The sequence below is a fragment of the Pelmatolapia mariae genome, linkage group LG7 (genome assembly GCF_036321145.2).
Source record: "Pelmatolapia mariae isolate MD_Pm_ZW linkage group LG7, Pm_UMD_F_2, whole genome shotgun sequence".
NCBI classification, from domain to species: domain Eukaryota; kingdom Metazoa; phylum Chordata; class Actinopteri; order Cichliformes; family Cichlidae; genus Pelmatolapia; species Pelmatolapia mariae.
The window spans coordinates 3890001-3912226 of record NC_086233.1 but is presented as its reverse complement, the minus strand read 5'-3'; the positions used below and the strand labels follow the sequence as shown (position 1 = coordinate 3912226).

General features: G+C 42.7%; 2 protein-coding genes across 4 annotated transcripts in view; both read left to right on the top strand.

Annotated features, from left to right (window-relative positions):
* The first annotated feature begins 4529 nt into the window (after positions 1–4529).
* Positions 4530–14916, top strand: LOC134631897 (mixed lineage kinase domain-like protein). The gene is made up of 11 exons (XM_063480464.1): positions 4530–4616; positions 5396–5834; positions 8537–8635; positions 9283–9460; positions 9774–9874; positions 11361–11496; positions 11685–11769; positions 11852–12003; positions 13092–13141; positions 13734–13874; positions 13976–14916. Exons 2-11 carry the CDS (start codon positions 5402–5404, stop codon positions 14023–14025), a joined length of 1425 nt encoding a protein of 474 aa, XP_063336534.1. The 5' UTR covers positions 4530–4616; positions 5396–5401; the 3' UTR covers positions 14026–14916.
* Positions 14917–20076: 5160 nt separating this feature from the next.
* The window catches only part of rfwd3 (ring finger and WD repeat domain 3), a 16454-nt gene continuing 14304 nt past the window's right edge, over positions 20077–22226 (top strand). Inside the window, exons 1-2 of one of the 3 annotated variants that reach the window (XM_063477599.2) lie at positions 20077–20283; positions 20676–20771. In XM_063477599.2, coding sequence (XP_063333669.1) covers positions 20682–20771 — 90 coding nt within the window. In that variant the 5' untranslated portion in view covers positions 20077–20283; positions 20676–20681. Of the gene's footprint in view, positions 20288–20675; positions 20772–22226 lie in introns of all 3 variants that reach the window. The other 2 variants (XM_063477601.2, XM_063477602.2) reach the window with 2 other exon arrangements.

The following is a 22226-nucleotide window of genomic DNA, read 5'->3' as shown; positions in this document are numbered from 1 at the left end:
CATGTGTGTGTGTGTGTGTGTGTGTGTGTGTGTGTTTTAATTTTATTTCATAATTAAAAGCACACTTGAATTTGTGTCATCCATCAGTGAAATCCCACACTGACAGTTAATGCTTCTCTGTCCTAAAAAAACAAAGAAGTGAGATTTGTGCCATCTCAGAGGCTCCTGGAAACTTGGGAACATTTGATATTTTACAAAAACATGAAAATTTAAAATACAGAAACCAGCTCGATTATTTTAATTAGAATGTAATTTGTTCAAATGAATGTCGTCATATTATTAATAGATTGAAACCTTTTGAAGAGTGCAGTAAGGACCGCTCAGCAAGTGACATTTGCTAAAGTGGAAATGTTAAGGGGACATGCAGTGTCCACGTTAATGTTAAACTTTTCTAAACACGGTGTGGAGGGGACCAGAGTGTTTTTGTGGCGTGGGTGTGGTGTAATCTTGTGCGCGTGCAGGAGCAACTCGGAGTGACATAATCTGGTGCGCATGCGAGAGGTGGCCCGGATTGAGTGGTGGGCTGGGTGTGGCCCCCTCTCGTGCGCGTGTAGGAGGGGCTCGGAGTGGCGTAATCTGATGCGCGTGCGAGAGGTGGTCCGGATTGAGTGGTGGCTGGGTGTGGCACCCTCTCGCACGCGCAGGAGGGGCTCGGAGCGGGTAAGCTCGTAAGCCTGCGAGGATGGGCCCGAATTGTATATGATGGCGTGGGAGCAGCGCCCTTTCGCGCAGACTTTCCTGAGTACGCGTGGAAAGGGGCTCCATGTGGCGTAATCTTGTGCGCATGCGAGAGGTGGTCCGGATTGAGTGGCGGCTGGGTGTGGCACCCTCTCGCGCGCGTGCAGGAGGGTTCGGAGTGGGTAATCTGATGCGCGTGCGAGAGGTGGTCCGGATTGAGTGGTGGCTGGGTGTGGCACCCTCTCGCGCGCGCAGGAGGGGCTCGGAGCAGGTAAGCTCGTATGCCTGCGAGGATGGGCCCGAATTGTATATGATGGCGTGGGAGCAGCGCCCTTTCGCGCAGACTTTCCTGAGTACGCGTGGAAAGGGGCTCCATGTGGCGTAATCTTGTACGCGTGCGAGAGGTGGTCCGGATTGAGTGGTGGCTGGGTGTGGCACCCTCTCGCGCGCGTGCAGGAGGGTTCGGAGTGGGTAATCTGATGCGCGTGCGAGAGGTGGTCCGGATTGAGTGGTGGCTGGGTGTGGCACCCTCTCGCGCGCGCAGGAGGGGCTCGGAGCAGGTAAGCTCGTATGCCTGCGAGGATGGGCCGAATTGTATATGATGGCGTGGGAGCAGCGCCCTTTCGCGCAGACTTTCCTGAGTACGCGTGGAAAGGGGCTCCATGTGGCGTAATCTTGTACGCGTGCGAGAGGTGGTCCGGATTGAGTGGTGGCTGGGTGTGGCACCCTCTCGCGCGCGTGCAGGAGGGTTCGGAGTGGGTAATCTGATGCGCGTGCGAGAGGTGGTCCGGATTGAGTGGTGGCTGGGTGTGGCACCCTCTCGCGCGCGCAGGAGGGGCTCGGAGCAGGTAAGCTCGTATGCCTGCGAGGATGGGCCCGAATTGTATATGATGGCGTGGGAGCAGCGCCCTTTCGCGCAGACTTTCCTGAGTACGCGTGGAAAGGGGCTCCATGTGGCGTAATCTTGTACGCGTGCGAGAGGTGGTCCGGATTGAGTGGTGGCTGGGTGTGGCACCCTCTCGCGCGCGTGCAGGAGGGTTCGGAGTGGGTAATCTGATGCGCGTGCGAGAGGTGGTCCGGATTGAGTGGTGGCTGGGTGTGGCACCCTCTCGCGCGCGCAGGAGGGGCTCGGAGCGGGTAAGCTCGTATGCCTGCGAGGATGGGCCGAATTGTATATGATGGCGTGGGAGCAGCGCCCTTTCGCGCAGACTTTCCTGAGTACGCGTGGAAAGGGGCTCCATGTGGCGTAATCTTGTGCGCATGCGAGAGGTGGTCCGGATTGAGTGGCGGCTGGGTGTGGCACCCTCTCGCGCGCGCAGGAGCGGCTCGGAGTGGGTAATCTCATATGCCTGCGGGGATGGGCCCTAATTGTACGTGATGGTGTGGGAGTAGCGCCCTTTCGCACATGCGCGAAAGGGCGCTACTCCCACGCGTTTTTCCTGTCCCTGCAGGAGCAACAGGAACTGAAGGAGGAGCAGGCGCAGCTGGAGAAGCGACCAGAGAAGCAGGACCTGCTGGAGGAGTATGAGCAGCATTCTTCACCTGATGGAAGAGACAGGAGCAGCAGCCATCATTAATAAATGCAACATCATATCAAAGTAATAAAATCAATCAGCGTCATTCATAAAGTTGAAGTTATGTCACTTCAGTGTTCAGCAAAACATGAAGAAATCCTTTCTCCTTACAAATATCTCTGCCTCAAGGTTTTATGACAACATGATTCTTTGATTAAAACTCATTGTTTAAGTTTATTGGTAAATATTGACCCTTGAACCACATCTTCACACTACAACAACACTGATACACACTGTAAATGTTTATGTCAGTGTTGGTGGTCATCTCAAGTTCACTCTACAGATAAATCCTGTGAATCTTTGGGAGACTTTTGTGTTCTTTCAACCTCTTCTTCCTTGATTTTGATCAACTGATGGTCAAGTGTGTGGTGTTCCTGTGGATAACCAATCCTCCTGACATCACCACTGCGTTCCTTTTATAGGAAAATATGTGAAAGGAAAAATGACACAACAGCAACAAAGACAAAACAATGTTTGCAATTAAATACATGAAATACTTTTAGGTTCATGGTCATTCAGTTAGCCAAAGAACCCATCTACTTATACAAAAAAACAAGAGTAATACAATATTAGGAGTAAAGCACTTTTAAGCGGTGATTAAATATACAAATAGATTAGTAAATAGTGGCATAGTAAATTTATGTTCATGTGTGTGTGTCATTGTAATTCAATGTAGTCTGATATTTTCAACAAACTTCAGTGCTCTTTGAAAATTCCCCAAAGTATGCTTGTCATGGTCCCCGTGTCTCTCTGGCTGGCTCAAGCTGGCGACAGGTTCTGTTTTTGTTTTTCTCTCTCTCTCCCTCGCTCCTGTCTGCCTGGGCGGAGCTCGTTACAGGCTCTTGCTCTTGGCCCACGCACCTGTGTGATTGTCGCCACCTGCTGCTGGATCTGGCTGATTCTCCCAGTTGCTATTTAATGCAGTGGCACGGAGCAGTTCGCCGCTCGAATGTTGACCCTCCTGAACCCCCCCCCCCCCCCCCCCCCCCGACCAGGTTACGGTCCTTTCCTGAGTTTCCGGTGTGTGGCGGCGTTTGTGCGGAGGAGCTGCGGCAGTCATTGTGCTGAAGAGAAAGCGTGTATGTTGATTCCCCCCTCTCCCTGGAGCCCTGGACCCCCTCCCAACTAACTGTACATATCTATAGCACTGAGGTGTTCCCCGTTGTAAATAAACTGTCTGCTTTTGTTTGCAAAGAACTCTGTCTACGTGTAAGTCTGTCCGGTAGCCATGACAGTGTTGTTCAGAAGAAAAAGGAAAAGAAGAAATCTCTACATGGGCCAAATCTGAGTGAGGCTAGTTTGTTTATTAAGGATATGCTTTGTTTCATACAGTAAAACAAAAACAGTTTATTATGCTTTATTTAGTGAGGAGGCAGATTTGGGTTTATGTTTAAAGGGGAAAAAAGTTGCTAAAGTGAAGTAAAACAGACTGATAATCAAATAAAGACACAGTGCGGAAACAGAACATGATAAATGTCAGTGTTACACATTTAAAATATACCACCATTCGTCTGTGTTTAAGTATCCTAATATCTTAGACCGTGATTAAATTCACTGAGATATTAAATGAAAATGATCCAGCACTTACGTACAGATATTTTTCACTCTAGCAGACACTTGTGTTAAACGGATCCTTTAATTTTAGTACAGGTTCTGTAATGTAAGTACAGAAAATTAAAAAGTAGCTCTTCTGATGACATTTCTGGGGTCCCCTCCTCCTGTGTGACCAAACATAACATGCATCAGCTGCTCGCTATCATAGATGGTGTCCAGAAACAATATATAGGGACTTTCTAAATAACTGCCAAACTTTCTGTGGAAATCCTTTTCTTGGTGTGTCTGTGTGTGTATGAGACAAAGAGACAGTTAGCTTTGCTTCACATGAGTGTTCTTTGTGAAAAAATCTAAACTAATTTAATTCGAAAATTTTAACTCTTAATCTAATCCATATTAATTTTATGTGAAATTAAATATTAAATTGAGTGTTTAGAGCAGTCTGTAGCCTCAGTATTTAGCTTAAAGGAAATACTTGTACAAACACAGACCTTTTATTTTTTTTTAAGTGTGTGGCTAAAACACGGCTGACCACTTTTGCTGCACTTGCTGAGACACTGAAACCGTTATTAATCAGGAAGCCTCCATCCCCCACAGTGATTTCTACTTCTGCTTCCAGGATAAAGCAGTGTAATCCAGGCCTGTCAGAGGAGCACAGAGGACCAGGCAAGGCGTGTTTATCTGTCAGACAGAAACAGGAAGCAACGAGGAGCAGTGCCACAGTTCAAGGCTATAGAGGTGGTTTCATTTTCTTATAGCATTCAAGCTCGGCACACACCTGCACGAAGACAGGCAGACTAAATTTCACAGGTAAACCAGCTTTCTGCTTTCATCTTATCTTTCTCTCACAGCAGGTTTTTTCCCATTTGATGACTCGGTGAAGAAACAAGTTTAAACATTTACAGAAAAGCTGCCCTTCCTGCTCTGTAGTGATTCTGTTGTGTATACGTCAGGATGTGTGTGTACTCCAGGGTCGGTTTTTCTTGTTCTTTGATTTTGTTTAAACTGAACCCTCAGTGAGAATTTGAGGGAAATCTTCTCTGTGAGTGTCCGCTGCAGCACAGTTTTAACTCTTTCACAGAGGAAGAATGAGGGGGAGTACATCAAAGTGTTGGACACCTGTTACTTTAAGATTTCTGTTTGAGACTGGATCAGTTTAAGAATAAAGATCACGGTTCAGGTAAACAAAAATCATTGGGTATTGTGTAAAAGCGGTCAAAACAGAGAAGTTAGAGAAATCCAGAGGGACTATATTTAGAGGCACGCCTGTGGTTAAGTCTGAAAAAGTCTAAATTATTTCAGCTCTTCAATAGTTTTCATTAGCCATTTTTAAAATGGTGATTGGTTTCTTCATTTCAGTTTAGTTTTAATTCATTCCAGACTCTGGAAATCGATGCATCAAGTTTCTCTACAAAAAAATACTAATGCTTAAGGAAAAGAGCTATGATTCTAGATCGAAGTTAGACCTGTTTGATTTTTTCTTCTTACTTCAACTCATTAAAAATAAATAATATTGTACTCTACTTTGATTTTTTTTTTTCAGTTTCAGTTTATTCTGTATAAACTGTCCATCCTCTCTGTCTCTTTAGCTTGTCATGGACTTTGTAGATCCCATCCTGTCCATCGCCTCACACATCTATGACCTGGTTGAGAATGTGAAGGCCAATAAAAAGCGCTGCCGACGTGTTTGTAACCGAGTCAAAGCCTTGGAGGAGCTGGTGAAGTCCATCAAACAGACGTCTCCAGAGGTAGAGAAAGCTCTGAGAGAACTGTCCGTCACTCTTCAATCAGCACAGGAACTTATCAGAAAATATGCCTCAGCCAATTTGGTGGAACGCATCCTAAACTCCAGCAACCATGGAGACGAGTTCAACAGTGTGAACGAACGGCTCAACGATGCCTTCCAGGTGCTGTCTGGAGCTTTGCAGGTGGAGCAGGGGAACATGCTGTATGAGGTATTTAAACAGACGACCAGAGAGAAAGAAGATCAGTTGGATGGGAGGGAGGACGACGCAGAACTGAAGACATGTGAGGGGAAACTGATTATGGATTTGCTTTTGTAGAGAGATTTGAGATGAAAAAATTAACTGCTTGGTCTCAAATGTGATACTTGTCCGTTGTTATGCAGGCATGAGTGGACCAAGAGAGCAGGATCTTTACCAGAAAGTTTCCTAATTTTGTTTACAGCTAACAAGTGTGTGTCTATGGAGAGGACTGAAAGTCAGACCCACAATCTTAAAATGAGTTCTTAAGTGAATTTGGAGCCAGTGCAGCTGGAGCAGCAACAGATTTGGTCAGAAGCCTTTCAGCAGAGATCTGAACAACCTGCAGACAATCCAGGGAGCTTTTGCTTAGACAAGTAAACAGTGAATGACAGTAATCCAAACGTGATGAAATAAATACATTACTAACATTTTCCCATTCTAGAGGGACATAATGGGACTTAACATTGCAATATTTCTTACGTGATATAAAAAAGAGTGAACCAAAGATTTGAAATGAGCTTCCAAGGTGAGAGAAGAGTAAAACTTTACCCCAAGGTTCTTGATAAAAGATTTAGCACAAATATATAACTGAATGTCATCTGCACAGCAGTGATAACAAATGTTCTTTAAGGTGCTAAAAATGTGCTGAAGAGGCAGCCGATCTAATAGAAATAATAAGGCCACCAATACAGAGCCTTATGGTACACAATAGGTACTTAGAAACAGCCACAGAACAGAAAAGCATCTTTCAGATAGAAAGAAGACGCAGATACACGCATCCAGTGTTTCAGCCTATCAAGCAGAATGTGATAGTCAACAGTATCAAAAGCAGAGGTAATTCAATTCAGTTCAATTTCATTTATACAGTGACAAATGACATCAACTTTCGCCTCAAGGGGCTTTATATTGTAAGGTAAACCCTGCAATAATACAACAGAGGAAACCCCAACAATCATATGACCCCCTATGAGCAAACACAAGGCAGTGGGAAGGAAAGGGAAGGAAGGAATCTGCTGCAACTGGTTGGGGTGAGGGGAGGGAGAAAGGACAAAAGGCATGCTGTGGAAGAGAGCCGGGGATTTATAATTACTAATAATAAATGCAGAGAGGTGTATAAACATTTAGTGAGTGAAAAAGGTGACTGAAGAAGAAACACTCAATGCATCATGGGAATCCCCCAGCAGTCTACACCTATTGCAGCATAACTAAGGGAGGATTCAGGGTCACCTGATCCAGCCCTAACTATATGCTTTAGCAAAAAGGAAAGTTTGAAGCCTAATCTTAAAAGTAGAGATAGTGTCTGTCTCCTGAATCCAAACTGGAAGCTGGTTCCACAGAAGAGGGGCCTGAAAACTGAAGGCTCTGCCTCCCATTCTACTTTTAAATACTCTAGGAACAGCAAGTAAGCCTGCAGTGTGAGAGCGAAGTGCTCTAATGGGGTGATATGGTACTACAAGGTCATTAAGATAAGATGGGGCCTGATTATTTAAGACCTTGTATGTGAGGAGCAGGATTTAGAATTCTGGATTTAACAGGAAGCCAATGAAGGGAAGCCAATACAGGAGAAATCTGCTCTCTCTTTCTAGTCCCTGTCAGGACTCTTGCTGCTTTTCAGTGAGTTTTAGGACTTCCTGATAATAATGAATTACAGTAGTCCAGCCTAGAAGTAATAAATGCATGAACTAGTTTTTCAGTGTCACTGTGAGACAGGATATTTCTAAACTTAGAGATGTTGCACAAATGGAAGAAAGCAGTCCTACATATTTGTTTAATATGTGCATTGAAGGACATATCCTGGTAAAAAGTGATTCCAAGGTTCCTCACAGTGTTACTGGAGGCCAAGGTAATGCCATCCAGAGTAAGAATCTGGTTAGATACCATATTTCTAAGACTTTCTGGGCCGAGTACAATAACCTCAGTTTGATCTGAAATCAGAAGCAACAAATTAGAGGTCATCTATAATTAACCTTAGTGTGTGAAGAAGAACTTACATGAACAAAGTGGAGCCTTTTAGATAGTTATAATTCAAAACCACTGCACCGCAGTACCTTTAATACATACAGCATGCTCTAATCACTGTAATGAAATATTATGGTCGAACGCTGCACTGAGGTCTAGCAGGACAAGCACAGAGATGAGTCCACTGTCAGAGGCCATAAGAAGATCATTTGTAACCTTCACTAAAGCTGTTTCTGTGCTGTGATGAGCTCTGAAACCTGACTGAAACTCTTCAAATAAACCATTCCTCTGCAGTTCAGTAAGCTGTTTTCCAGTTCTGTTTCAGTAGAATAAGCTCTATGAAGGTCATATTGGCATGTGTCAGGTATACTGCATTTGTCCAAAATGGCTGTAAGCTGCTTAGCCACAGCCTTTTCTAAAATCTTAGCAATAAACTGTAATTTTGAGATTGGTCTTTATCTGCCAAGAAGTGAAGGACCAAGCTTGTTTGTTTTGGGGTTTGTTTTTTTTAATCTGTGGTTGACAGCATTCTTAAAATAAGCAGGGATTTGGCCAGAGAGCAGTGAGGTGTTGATTATAGTGAGCACACAGGGACCACTAGACTGAAAGACATTTTTCAACAAAGATACAGATAAAATGTTGAGAACAGGAAGATTTTTTTTCAAGAAAAAACATTTTCACAATATTTGAGGTAAAGCAGGAGTAACGATATCAGTAATGTTGTCAACTTAGATCTGAGAGTTTGGATGGGGAATCAGAGTATGGCTTTTTCTGTTTGCTCTTCAGTGCTCCTGGACTACATGAAGGATCAGCAAGAGAAAACCAACACCATGCTGAAACAGTTTGAGCATCTTAAAGTCAACGTGGAAAAAGTCGTGGAGATGTGTGAGTGCAGTACATATAGAGTTTCATTATGGATAAAAACAACTAAATCTGGAAAAACAAAAGCCCACCTGACCCCATCAAAATGAGATGAATTTCTCATCTACAGACCCTTGGAGTATATAGGGATGGGTCAGCCTCATAGGGTAACTTCATAAGTAAATGAAATATTCAGATGAAAAAACCCATTTAAGCTCTTTTAAAAAGAGTGATTAAAAACTTCACATCCATTTTAAATGTCACAAATTAACAACTTGTCCTGTATTTAGGACAATTTTTCCATAACTAACTTTGGCCATTGGGATCTATCAGTGTCTGACTAAACTGCAGCAGTTTAATGTCTGTGATGCAGAGAAACAGAAACAACGACTGGGAATCTGGATTTTTGATCACTGGAGGAAACTCCCAAAAGGCTCATACTACCATGAATTTGGGCAAACAAAACAAACAAAACAAACAAACTGCTGAACAGGTCTGTGAATGGTTTATGTTCATTTTTTATGCCTGTTTTATATTGTCTGTTTTACCTTTTTATTATTTGTTATCTTATGTGCAGCACTTTGTGAATCTGTCTAGAAAGGTGCTATATAAATAACATTTTATTTATTATTTATGTAATTTACTGACAAGTTTTTTTCTTCTTTTTACAGTGAATAAGCCCAGCATCACTAGTGTGGACATCCGAATGATTAAACCACAGGAGCTAAAGTACGAACATCCCAAAAAGCCCTTCATGAAAACAGCAACCTCAGAGGTCTACAAAGGAGAATATCATGGATTCACAGTTGCCATCAAGAGATATATCGACCCTGTAAACACCAACCCAGGGTCTGTGCCACAGTTCAGCTGCATACTGAGAAAAAATAATTGATTTTTTTTTACATAAAATAAGCAGTTCTATATAGTCAGAAGCCAACAATGTACTTAAATTCATTTGCAGACTCTGTTTATTCAGAAATACATTAAAACATAGGCTAGAAGAGAAATCTGTCTCCTAGATACAAGGATTAAAGAATAATTTGATCTGAAGGAGTTGAAACTCAACTTAAATTTGAGCTCAAACATTAGATTACTGTTTATGTTTATTTACATCGGTATGTATTCACTGTCACCATAAAGGTTTTTTTTTTACCATTTGCAGAAAGGTGCAGTCCATTTTCAACAAAGAAGTCGACACCATGAAGAGATTTGAGTCGCCCAACATCCTGCGAATGTTTGGTATCAGTATCCTGGGTGAGAATGGTGAGTTGAATGTAGCCTGTCAGTAACGTGGAGCCTGACTGATATCTTTTGCAGATAGACAGAGGTGGTAAAACTTAGAGTCTGTAATGCAAAAGTCCTTACTTTGTCCCAGCTGATGTTTGGCAATATATGGTCTTGTACAAATGTTCTTATTGAAGGATTCTGGTGGCATCCTCTATGACATAGAGTCTATGTCATTTGGTGCCAGTAGGTACCCATGTCATTGCTATCTGTCAGAGCTGGTGAGTCTCCTGCAGGGAACAGTGGCATGGAGCTTGCACAAGCACTTTGTAACAAAACCCCGGCAGACCCGATGATGTTTGTGTGCTTTTTAGCATTAACTTTATTTACACAATCGGTCATTGTTTGCAAAGACACAAGGCTGCAGCTTTCCAGTTGCCAACCGAACAAATACCAACAAGAACAACATCTGACAGGACCCAGTACGGACTCTTTATGCTGGCAAGGAGGGATTTGGGTGCCGGTCAGGTGCGTCCGCCTCCCCTACAGCGGCACCGCAGACCACGCCCCGCCACACACTTTCTTTGTAAAAGTTCTTCATTGGTGAGAATTCAGTATAGGCATCTCTACTGAAAGATGTCAAGATTCCTGTTGATACTTGCCGATGCCCTCTTGGTTTTACTGCCACAGATAGCTGTAGGTAACATGATGGAGGCAGGCTGGTAGAAGTTCATCTTTCTGAAACAACAACACTCAAAGCATCAAGTACAAACCAAAAGCAAGAATCTGCAGGAACCTGAGGTGAAGAGACAACTATCTGACAAGGACTCAGGGAGAAGACGCAGACTATATACAGAAACAGGGATAACAAGGCATAAGGCATGCGTGAACTCAATCAAGACATTGTGCTTGTTTGACAGAGCATACGATAAAGACTGAATCGTTCTTATTGTCCTGTATCTTTAAAAAAACACAAAAACAAAAAACACACACCAAGAGACAAGGAACTGTAGCATGTTAAGACATTGGACGGTCAATGGCTATACTAAAGTTATCTTATGTTATAATTTTTTTTATTATAGCATGCTGATGTCAGTTTCCATGCCCCTGTATATTGTTGTGATGTCTGGGTAAGATAAAGTTTTTACTGATTTTTGCATTTGGTGTGGCCTTGACCTGATTTTCATCTCAATTAAATCAACAAATAGACAGACAGGCAAACAAACAAGGAAATAAGCAAATGGGACTGATTACATACCCCCTCCCTTTTGGGGGAGAACAAAAAAGAGAAGTAAAAACAAAGAAAGTCACATGAGAAGCTGCAGTCCCCTTAAAAAACAAGTTTTCACAGAACTCTGTGCAGTCCTATAAAGACTTTCTGTAAAAATAAAACAGGAAGTAAAACAGGAAGTAAAATGAAGCAATTTTCAAAATGATGAAGGAAGTGAAAATTAGAGATTACAACAAAAGATGGGGAAAAGTTTGCTATGAACTTGTAATAACTTGTCCTTGTGACTACCTGTAGGACCCAACCCTCAGTTCTTCATCATCATGGAGTACTGCGAGAAAGGAAGTCTTCGTCAGGTTCTGGACTCTGACTGCAGGCTGTCCTGGATCAGGAAAGCTCGTATGTGTTTGGATGCAGCACAAGGACTCTATCGGTCAGTGTTTCTGCTTTATTGACAAATTATTATATTATAAATATTTATTATAATTGCTTTTTTTAAATCTCAGAAAGCACATTTAAAAAAACTCAAAAGCAGAAAATATCCAAAAAGCAGGTGAGTCGCTGAGCCTGAGATGAGAATGTGTAGTTTATGCACTAATGTTTTTAACTGTCATATTTTAGACTACACAATACAGAAGAAAAATCTAAGGTACACGGGTGCATCAACAGCAGCAAGTGCTTGGTGGCTGAAGGCTACACCGTCAAGGTACTGAGGGCAGTGCATGCTGGGATTCCTTGCAGTCCAAATTGAACAGCAGCAGCACTGATGATGTTGTTGTTCTTTTTAGCTCGGAGGTTTTGAGCTGGCAAAAACAGAGACGTCACTGAAAAAGGTGAAGAAATCTACGAAGGACGACGCAATCAGGTCCCTGTGCTACTACTCTCCCGAGAGGCTCAACAGCATCAACCACCCTTACAGCAAAGAGTGTGAGATGTACAGGTGAGCACCAACCTGGGGTATACTTCCACTCACACCAGCATTAAATGAGTTTTTGTTCAGCTGAAGTGATGTGAAAAAGTTTTAGCACACTTACTGATTTATTGTTTTTTGAATATTTGTCACAATGGCATGTTTAAAATTTTATATTAGACAAAGATAAGTTGAGCAAATCCAAAATGGTGTTTAAGTATGTCACGGTCTTGGTTACGAAGAAGAAGGGAGTGGGAGATCGACAGACGGTTTGGTGTTACGGCTGCAGATGCTGTACCGGTCTGTCGTGGTGAAGAAAGAGCTGAGTATAAAAGCGAAGCTCTCAATTTACCGGTCAATCTACGTCCCTACCCTCACCTATGGTCACAAGCTGTGGGCAGTGACCGAAAGAATTGTAGTGACTGGATACAAGCAGCAGAAATGGGCTTCCTCCGAAGGGTGGCTGGCCTCTCCCTGAGAGATAGGGTGAGAAGTTCAGCCATCTGGGAGGGGCTCAGAGTGGAGCTGCTGCTCCTCCACATTAAATGGAGCCAGTTGAGATGGTTCAGGCATCTGACACAGATGCCTCCTGTGTGGCTCGTCGGTGAGGTGTTCTGGGCATGTCTCACGGGGAGGAGGCCCTGGGGCAGACCCAGGACACGCTGGAGAGATTATATCTCTCGGCTGGCCTGGGTGTTCCCCCGGACAAGCTGGTGGAAGCGGCTGGGGAGAGGGAGGTCTGGGCTTCTCTGCTTAGGCTGCTGCCCCTGCAACCCAGCCTCGGATAAGTGAAAGAGGATGGATGGGTGACCAAAACTAATAGAAACTAAACTGAAACTAAACATAAAAAAATTTGAAACTAAACTGAAACGAGCAAACTCACTCTGGAAACTAAATGAAACTAAACTGTATTAAAAGTCAAAATGAAATAAAAATAGAAACCAAATAGAAAAACTATAATATCCCTGATTCACAAGGTGGACCTGCTGGTGTGTTTCACAACATCATCTTGCTGCATAACCGGGGTGAGCTGAGTTTCAGGACATGAACTGATCGTGCCCAAATGCTTTAGAAAACGTTCCTTCTAAAACGTTCCTATTTTCATTGTTGTCTTTCAGCTTTGGAATCGTCCTGTGGGAAGTCGCAACCCGTAAGAAACCCTTTGAAGGTTTGTATCTGCTGAAAATCAACTTGTCAAACTTTGCTTAAATGTATTATCCTGGTATTAAACACTTCAAATAAGGCAGGTGGACTTCATTTTCTTTTGGGAAGACATTTGAACTGTATTCCAAGAGGCTTCTTCTGCTCTAAAAGCTGATCGAGCTACTATCTTAATGTCTCTGTATTACTGTAGGGGCTTTACTTAAAAATATACGAGGTGAAGGTGATTGTTGTGGTAATTTGGAGCTATATAAATAAAATTTAATTGAATCGAATTGAATAGATAATGGCACGGCACGGTAATGTCTCACAGAGATGTCACACCTTGGCACATGTGACAGCAGTGGCCCAGGCCTTGATTCAGGCCTTGATTCATACCTTGGTTCATGTGACGTTTAATGACTCACATGCATACAGAGTGGGTCAACAGCTACAAATACCTGATGCTCTTCATCAGTAGATAAAGGTGAAATGTCTTCGCAAACCAAAAAGAAATCCCGTCGACTTCATTTTGAGTGCCTAACACTACCATGAACCTGGATCACTGAGAACTTGTGCAGTCTGGCATCTGTACCAAGTGGTCTGTACATGTTTTCCAGGTTTTTCAGATGAAGAAATTTATAAGAAGGTGTTTGAAGAGAAGTGCAAAGAGCCGCTTCCCGATGACTGTCCTGCAGAACTGGGGCAGCTAATAAACGAGTGCCGAGACTTTGATAGCTTCCAGAGGCCTTCAGCTGGAGGTGATAATAATAATAATGACTCCATCAGTATGTTCAGTTATCTTTCTGTGACTGTCGGGGTTTCGTTCACTAAATTTCTAACAATATTTTGTCTTCTGTAGTACTGGTGGATAGACTGCGCAGTGTGGTGGCACAGTTAGAGGACCAATGAAACTCTTCATCTGCCTTTCTGCTGGCCAGGCTCATCCTCAGGGGAGGAAATGCAGCTTTGAATAAAACTGGACTTTAACTTGTGGGCCACTAAATTGTATTTATATTCTACTGTTAGGGTACCTGGGTCGTTGACCCAGTGGTTTCAGTTTTCAACCTTTTTATTAGTGTTCTCATCTTAGTTTATTTTTGTGAAGGTTTTGGTTTCTGTTTTGCATTTCTGTTTTTTCCCCAGTTCTTCTTGGTGTGTGTTTATGTGGTTCTCAAGTTTTGGTTTCCTTACTCCCTCTATTCTGTGTCCAGTCAGTGTCTGTGTCTGCCCTGGTCCCACGTCTCTGTTCCCTCTGTTGCAGTGCCTGCTTGTGAGTCTGTCTGTAAGTTCAGGCTGTGTTTCCTGTTTTACTTTGAAAGTCCGTGTCTCATGTTAATGTGTCTGGTTTTGCTGCCTTTGTCTCTTTAGGCCTGATTTGCCCCAGCTGTGTTTCCCTCCTGTTTCCCATTCCCTGATTGCTCCCTCTGTGTATTTAAGCCCTGTGTTTCTCTGTGTCCGGGTCGCGATCTACCCTCATTTCATGCTGTGTGTTCCACCCGCCTGCCCGCCCGTTCAGGTTATTGTAGTGATGGGTAGATGAGGCCTCGTGAAGCGTTTCAGCACATTCCCCAAACTGTATCGATACTGTGTCGACACAGTGTTGCTGTTTTGCTCCATACTGACACCTGCTGGACCTTAAATATCATTGCAGGCAACTTACTTGAGACTCACAACAGACACTGATTCAATGACCTAGTCATACTTGTATACTCTGTAAGGTATTGTACTTTCCATGGAATCATTTTATATATTTTACATTGCAAATATTGTAGACATCTTTAAATATATTGTGAATCACATTAAGCGAAAATTAAAATGAAAGTATTATGAATAGGGATGGGTATTGATAAGATTTTCACGATTCCATTTTCGATTCTGTTTAACGATTCGATTCTTTATCGATTCTCTTATCGATTCTTTTTTAAAAAGGAGAACACTAAGGTCGATTAGCTTAGAACTTTGTTTTATATCTTCTCTTTGAACAAGATAGAAATTTAGGAGTAACATGGCCTTACAAACCCAGCAGTGAGATCTTAAGAGATCCACAGCCTACGGCTCTTCAATGGGGTGTCACAGGGTCCCCGGGAAAAAAAATTGTAAATGTAAAATAATAAAATAAATAATCTTCTGTAGCAATAACAAAGTATACCATAAAATATTCTGTAGCAATTACACAAGAATATCCAGTAATGTCCCTGCCTACAATTAAACACATTCACTTACCGAAAATTGGGGGCATCTGCTGTCTGGCATCTGCCAGACTCTGTCTGTCTCTCTCATCATGGTCACCTAAATGCACAGTAATGGCAGGTTTTGTAATAAGGCAGATCGCGCTAACATAATATGCACTGTTAGGAAAAGGTTCTGATAAGATGTCTTTCTATTCCCCCAGTACGTTAAAGGATCCTCTGATCTTGGAATGTTCCTCTCCGACACTCTCCACAATACTAAGGGGTTGGCAGTCCTTTATAATAAAATTCAGGACTGCCTGGTCAAAAACAGTCTTCCTAGATGCTTGATTTCAAAATAATAAAACATATATTAATAAAAAAAAAATGATGATAAAGCTGTTCAGTGTCTATATAGGCCGACCTGTGTTCATTCTCGGTGTGTTTGTCTCCTCATTTTCATGTTTGGCTCTGTAATGCCTACAGTTTGGCGCGTTGGCAATGAGCGATACAGCAGCTGTATCGATCACGTGACTTTTTCTTAAAGCGACGCACGCACCGATACAGGTTTCGCTCCGTGAGCTTGATACATGCGTCGGTGCGTCAGTGTTGCTGGACCCATCACTAGGTTATTGTTATTTTCAGTTTAGTATTTGTATTCTCAGTTTTGCTAGTCTCTGTTTGCCATCTAGCAATAAATCTGAGTTTGAGTTTACTTTCTGCCTCTGAGTGTCTGCGCACTGGGTCCTCCTTACCACCACTCCTGCCTGCACACAGCCTTCACTTGACAGAAGACCGCGACCAGAACATGGACCCCGCAGACATTTTCACCTCGGAGTACAACACTGAGATGAAGCGGATGGTGAACCTGCTCGACCGCATCGCCCAATCCCCAGATTTGAGGACCATGGCAGTCGGGCTGAGTGCAGTAGATGCCATCATTCGGCATAACGTCTGGTGTCCTGGTGCAGCCACAACAACTTGGTGCTGAACGCCCAGAAGACAGTGGAGAGACTGCAGCGTGTTGTGTGCTCTGCTGAGAAGGTGATTGGCTCCAGACTCCCATCTGTGCAGGACCTGTACACCTCCAGGACACTGGGGCATACAGCTCGGATCACAGCTGACCCTTCTCACCGTGGACACAGTCTGATGGACCTGCTCCCCTCAGACAGGAGGGTCCGGTCCATTCGGACCAGAACCTCTCGTCATAAGAACAGTTTCTTCCCCTCTGCTGTTGGACTCATGAACAATTAGACTGTTCCCACCACAAACACATGACCCTATACTGTGTTCTCTGCATCTGTTCCATTTTTGCACTGATCATCACCTGCATTAATGTACGTATCAATCTGCTTAGCACTTTTTATTTTTATTTAAGTGTTTGTCTTATAGTATGTTTCACACAAAGTACCGCAGCAATTTCCTGATGTTGTAAATCTGTTCAACATCTGGCAATAAACCCTTTCTGATTCTGATTCAGCTGCACTTCTACACTAAAAGTTTTGGTAAAATGCTCCCACCTAGTGGTAAAAGTTCTCATCATCATTTGCAGAAAGTTTTAAAAAAATGCATCTTTTAAATACAGAAAATATTTTGACCTTTGGTCTGTTATATAATGGGACTCACAGATGAATTACTAAAAAGTAACTTTTAGTATTACTTTTAGTGACAAAAACCAATACAGCTTTTTTCATGTCACGCTGATGTTGATGTACTCTGAGCCGCTCAGTCCTGCAGTTTGTCAAAGCCTGGCCTTTAGGCGCACAAGATTTGTGTGTTTTTCTGACCTAAGACACCTGCAGTCCCTTCAAACAGTAAGCATGTCTATTATAGCTCACTCTTTCTAGATATTTAGCAGCAATGATATTTTAAGCCGTGTTTAAAACTTTTATTTGGTTCACTCCTGAGAGTGTTTTGCATTTAGTAAAGATCTTTTTAGATTTTTAGCTCGATACCAGTTTCAATCTTTGAAATAAGAAGGATACTTAAGCGTATCACCCCAGTCACCCCTCAGGCGTTCTCGTACCCGTTAGTGCATGTATGAGTGCATGAACCTGCATTAGGCAGCTTTAAAAAAGGGTTGGATCATGAATCACACATTTGAGTTAGTAGGTAGAGAACTCTACTTTTCCTACCACAGTCTGTATGTGTCATCTACAACTTTATGTACTTTATGCGCTTTCGCAGTGGTCACACTATCTTGCAAATTTCTAAGACTCTGTTCAACATTGACAGTGTCTTTTAACTCAAACAGGTAGGCTTCTGCCACTCCTCTGGGGTGAAGCCCTCCAAATGCAGAATCTTCTGTACTGCAGGTGTAAAACGCCCATTCCACAGTCTTTTTGTCAGCTATGAAAAAGTAATATTTTTCAAGTGGAGAACGGCATGAATGTTTCATTTTACACCTTACGCAAATATCTTGGTGGTGCATTGGATAATTGCATTTAGAACTGAGCATAGGGTGAGTTTGATAAGCTCCAAAATTGCTGTGTGCAACAGGCTGTCTGTCTCGTCGTGGTGCTGAAAAGTTGGTTCCTGGGGCTGCTTCTCACCAGATGGAGATTCAAGGGACCGCAGACTTTTAGTGCTATTTGTCCAGAGTTTTGGCAACACAGTCGAGATCCATTGGCTCTCAGGCATTGGTACAGAAGACATTACTTCTTTTTTTTTTTCCTCCAGAGAATCTTGCACTCAACCTGATGGGTTGTTTTTTGTTTTTTTTTTCAGAAATGTAGATCTATCTAGTCATCATCAGGTTTTATATCACTTGACTGTATGAGGAATGTGTAGTTTCATTTAATACTGGATTCTTTGAATTGTACATAAATATGAATTTTACTCATGGCTGGTATAAATGATTGGTTTGCGTATGCAGAATAAAATGTTTTTATGGATACTTTTATTAAAGCTGTACCAGGCACCAAACATAACTACCAAAAAAACAAAAACAAAACAAGTCACGGATTTATTCAAAATCTGAGTAGTGGTATGCTTTTTATCTGTTTTTTGACAATTTGACTCTGTTTCCAGAGTCTATATCACATACCATCAACTTAAAAATTACTTTCCTGGCTCTTTGAACACTCTCTAACATGGGCTATTGTTTACAAAGACCTAAAGTTTGACGGTGTGTGACGTGATTTCCTTTACAGAAAGACATGAAAATTAAGGAAAATACATGAAAAATACACACTCCTTGTTTTTTGACTTCCAAGTCATGGCTTACATCCTGAAAGGTCTGTTTAAACTGTAAGGATCCAGGGAGGTTCCTCTAATTCACAGAATAGGGGTGAAAACTTCACATTCTTTTTTTTGTTAATATAAAAACAAATGAGAATTAAAAGCCTGTGTTGCCCCAGGGCTTTTGAGTCACAGAGATATTCCAAAATATTCCTTCACACACTTCCCTGCTGCCGATACTGTAGTAATACAGCGAGATTATTGTTTGCTATCTTATTGTCATCTGTGTTTCAAAGACATTATGTTCTGACTTTATGGAGTTGCATTTTGCCCTACCCTTTCAAGAGTATTGTTAAAGTTTATAGTTATAGTATGTTTTTATAAATATATTTATAAAAGACCTGGGCTGCTTGGTGAAAAATGGGATCAGGGTTTCCCCCACACTGAGGTGTGGCTTGTAGTAAACAACAGGTTCAGCTTGATTCACATAACGTGGGTTGAAAACATTCTTTCTCATACCGATGTAAAAGACAAAAACAATGGATACTAAGGCCCTTGATGGAGTCCTTTAATGCAGTTTCATTACACACATAAGATAAGATAAAGATATTTTAAGATGTGTGGTTATCTGCAGAGACCACGTTGTAGAGTCTCACAGCAGTTGGAAAGACCTGCGAAATCTCTCCGTCCCACATATCAGCCTGCCACTGAAGGAGCTGCTCAGTGCTGTCAGGGTCTCCTGCATGGGGATGGCTTCCAGTGTTCACATTTTGGAACAGATTGTCTGAAAGAGGAGTGAAAGAAGCCATCTATGTCCACTGTGAGCACAATCTTTGAACAGAGGAGGTGGTTTACGACACCAACTGTCTGCCATCTACAATCCAGTTTTGAGATCCCTTCCTAGGCGCCCCTCACATTCTGGGCCTTTTGACCTCAGGAAATCACATGATCGGGTGGATCCAGGTTTCACAGCGGGTTTCCCCTAAAACCTTGGCTGATTGTGACCTACACCCATTTTCACACCTTGGCTCGTGTGATTAGGTAAACAGACCATCAGGGGGTCCATGTCTCTCTCCACCATTTGGCCTTAGAACTGAAGAAGCTTCTCTGATGATAGGTGAAACTATCTATTAGTTGCTTTTTTCCCCTAAACACCAGCAGGGGACTGACTGAGAGAAATGCCTTTAGTCATCCACTTTGAGCATTCTGAACATTGAACATGGATTGTTCAAATCCATACTTTATTATTTTTGATAAATAAGTTAAAAACGATCTTCCTTTTATATTTTCATTTTGCTTTTCTTACTACATTAGCATAACCACTGAATCGCTGATTCCACACGCTGACGCACGTGTGCAGGCGAAGGCGAAACTTTCCTATTACTACTTTTAAATGCAAAAATTTGCCACATAATAATATAATACAGCGTTTCGTGATCCTTTGCTTTTTTATTTTCCCGTCATTTGTTTTCTATTTCCATTTAAATTTGGAAAACAATTTCAGGTCAGAAGGATACAATTTGATACTCTGAAATCACACATCGACGATCCTCTGTTGACCGGAAGATAATCGTCTTATTTACAAACGATCTTCGGCAGTGACGTCGCGGCAGGATGGAGCGGGCGGAGCGGACTGGCGCCGGGAGATTCGAGCTCTGAAGGCGGGTCTGCCTGACTGCATTAACCGCTGTGAGAAGAAGTAGTAACTCGTCAACACAGCAGCTGGACCCTCTAGATTTGCTTCTTCGACTTGCTACTGCCATGTTGCTAAGTACTGTGGAAGTTGAGACCGGGATCGGCAGGTGTTAAAGCCTCACAGGTAGGTAGGTGTTCGCTCCTAACCGCGCCGCGACGATTACCCGAGCACAGCACAGCCAAGCTGGCTAACAGCGCTAATAACGAGCCTACTAACGTTTACTTTTCTTTTTTGTGTACGTACAATAGTTACCATTACCTTTGGTAACACACCAATATGTTTAAGCATTAAGCATAAGAGTAAATTTACATTAAAGCGTCTTTATTGAATCGCTCCTCTCCAATGCTAGCTAACTTTAGCTCCGTGGTTATCAGGAGGTAAAACGGAAATCACAGAAAACAACAGGTGTTCTCTCCAGATTGTATAACGTTGCTCTTTTGCCGATAAGTAACAATCAAGGTGAAGCTGAGTGGAGTTTGAATAGCAGTGACTCTTGGCGGTTTTCTTTCTCCGAGGCCTCGATGACCTCGGGCTTTAGTTCGGGGCTCAACCGAAGAAGGCGCCTGCGTCTCCCGGGGAGCGCAGCGAAGAGTATCCGCTGGAACGACATGGTAGACATTTTTCAGGAATGGTTTTTCAGCTGTTTGTTGATAATGACTGCTTTAACTGTAGGTTATCCACATTTTAGCTTAGTGATGCTTTTAAAATCAGACCTAACGTGTTTTCTAGTTAAATAATGTCTAATCTAAATGCTAGAAATATGTAATGTCATTTATATTATACATAGTCATTTTGTCGAGTCTATTGGTGTTCCCTACCCTCAGTCTGCTTCCGCAGCATGCCCCATGAATGGAAAACAATGGTGTTCCAATCCTCCTCATGTCCACAACCAACTTTAAGTCTTTGCCAGGTTAAGATGCAGATAGATCTTTTTGCATCACCTAAGTTTCCCACCACAGTCTTCCTCATGACCTTTTATGTTACATCCCACTGCTGCAGAATAATCAGACAATTTCTGAAGGTAGCAGGTCTCTGTGCAGTAGCTGTAGTCTGTGGTGGAGAGGCGCTGGTCCCTGCAGGGACCAGGGTTGCTAACCACACTGTGTGTGTCCACCTCCCTCATCTTAGCTTATCGCCTAGTAGAGTTGGACAGATGGTGTTAAAGTCACTGGAGAAGTTAAAAAAATATTATTTAAAAAAACCCATTTTTTTTCCTTAAACTGTGCTTGTTAGCTTGTCCAGGTGGGTGTAGAGATAGTTGAGCAGGTAGAGACTGGCTGAAGGGGGTCATAAACGGGCTGATCATGGACCTGAGCTGATTTGTGCTGATTATGCCACAGGTCTGTCTTGGGCAAAGCCACAAGGTATGTGACCTCTTCCACTGCATGGGGACCTTTTCCAGATTCGGGCTTGTCCTGAAGATGCAATGGAACCACATAGCTGGGTAGCACAAGCTCTGAGGACTACTACACTCTGCATCTGGTCAGCAGTGTGGTGACAGATTGGGGGGGGGAGTTGTAAAATTTGGAAAACACAGTGAGCCTGTGAGGAGGGGCCAAAATGGGGGAGGGTTGAAGGTGTATGGCAGGAAGCCTCAGTGTGGAGAAGGAGGGAGCTGCAGCCACAGGTTTTAAGCTGTTAAAGAGCAGAATTGGTTCACAGGTTTGGTTTGGCTGACTCCACTACTCTTGGGTAGCCTCTCCACTCCAGACCTCACTCATGATGTGCTGCTGGACTTTCCACTCCATATTCTTTCTGTAGTTTTCATTGGCATTCGTTTGTTTTCACTTCCCTTTGACTTGTTCTCCCTGTCGAAGGCTATATTCTTTGTGTTAAGCAGGACATTTGTTATCCCCCTTTCTTGTTTGGATAACACTTGACAGTCTCTGTTGAGATCTCCTCATTCCAAGTTATCGCAGGCTGCCTCTGTTTTTTTTGTTTGTTTGTTTGTTTTTGTTTTTGTTTTTTTCTTTCCTTCTTTTTTTGTGCCTCTTTAAGGTGGCCCCCAGAGACAAAGCACATACAAACTCCAAAACACAACGGAAGTGCTCCAGAACGCTAGGGAC

Coding starts and splice junctions, on each gene's coding strand:
- LOC134631897 (XM_063480464.1), top strand. CDS start 5,402: ATGGACTTTGTAGATCCCATCCTGTCCATCGCCTCACACATCTATGAC. Junction 5,835..8,536: donor CGACGCAGAACTGAAGACAT/GTGAGGGGAAAC, acceptor TTTGCTCTTCAG/TGCTCCTGGACTACATGAAG. Junction 11,770..11,851: donor CTGAAGGCTACACCGTCAAG/GTACTGAGGGCA, acceptor TGTTCTTTTTAG/CTCGGAGGTTTTGAGCTGGC.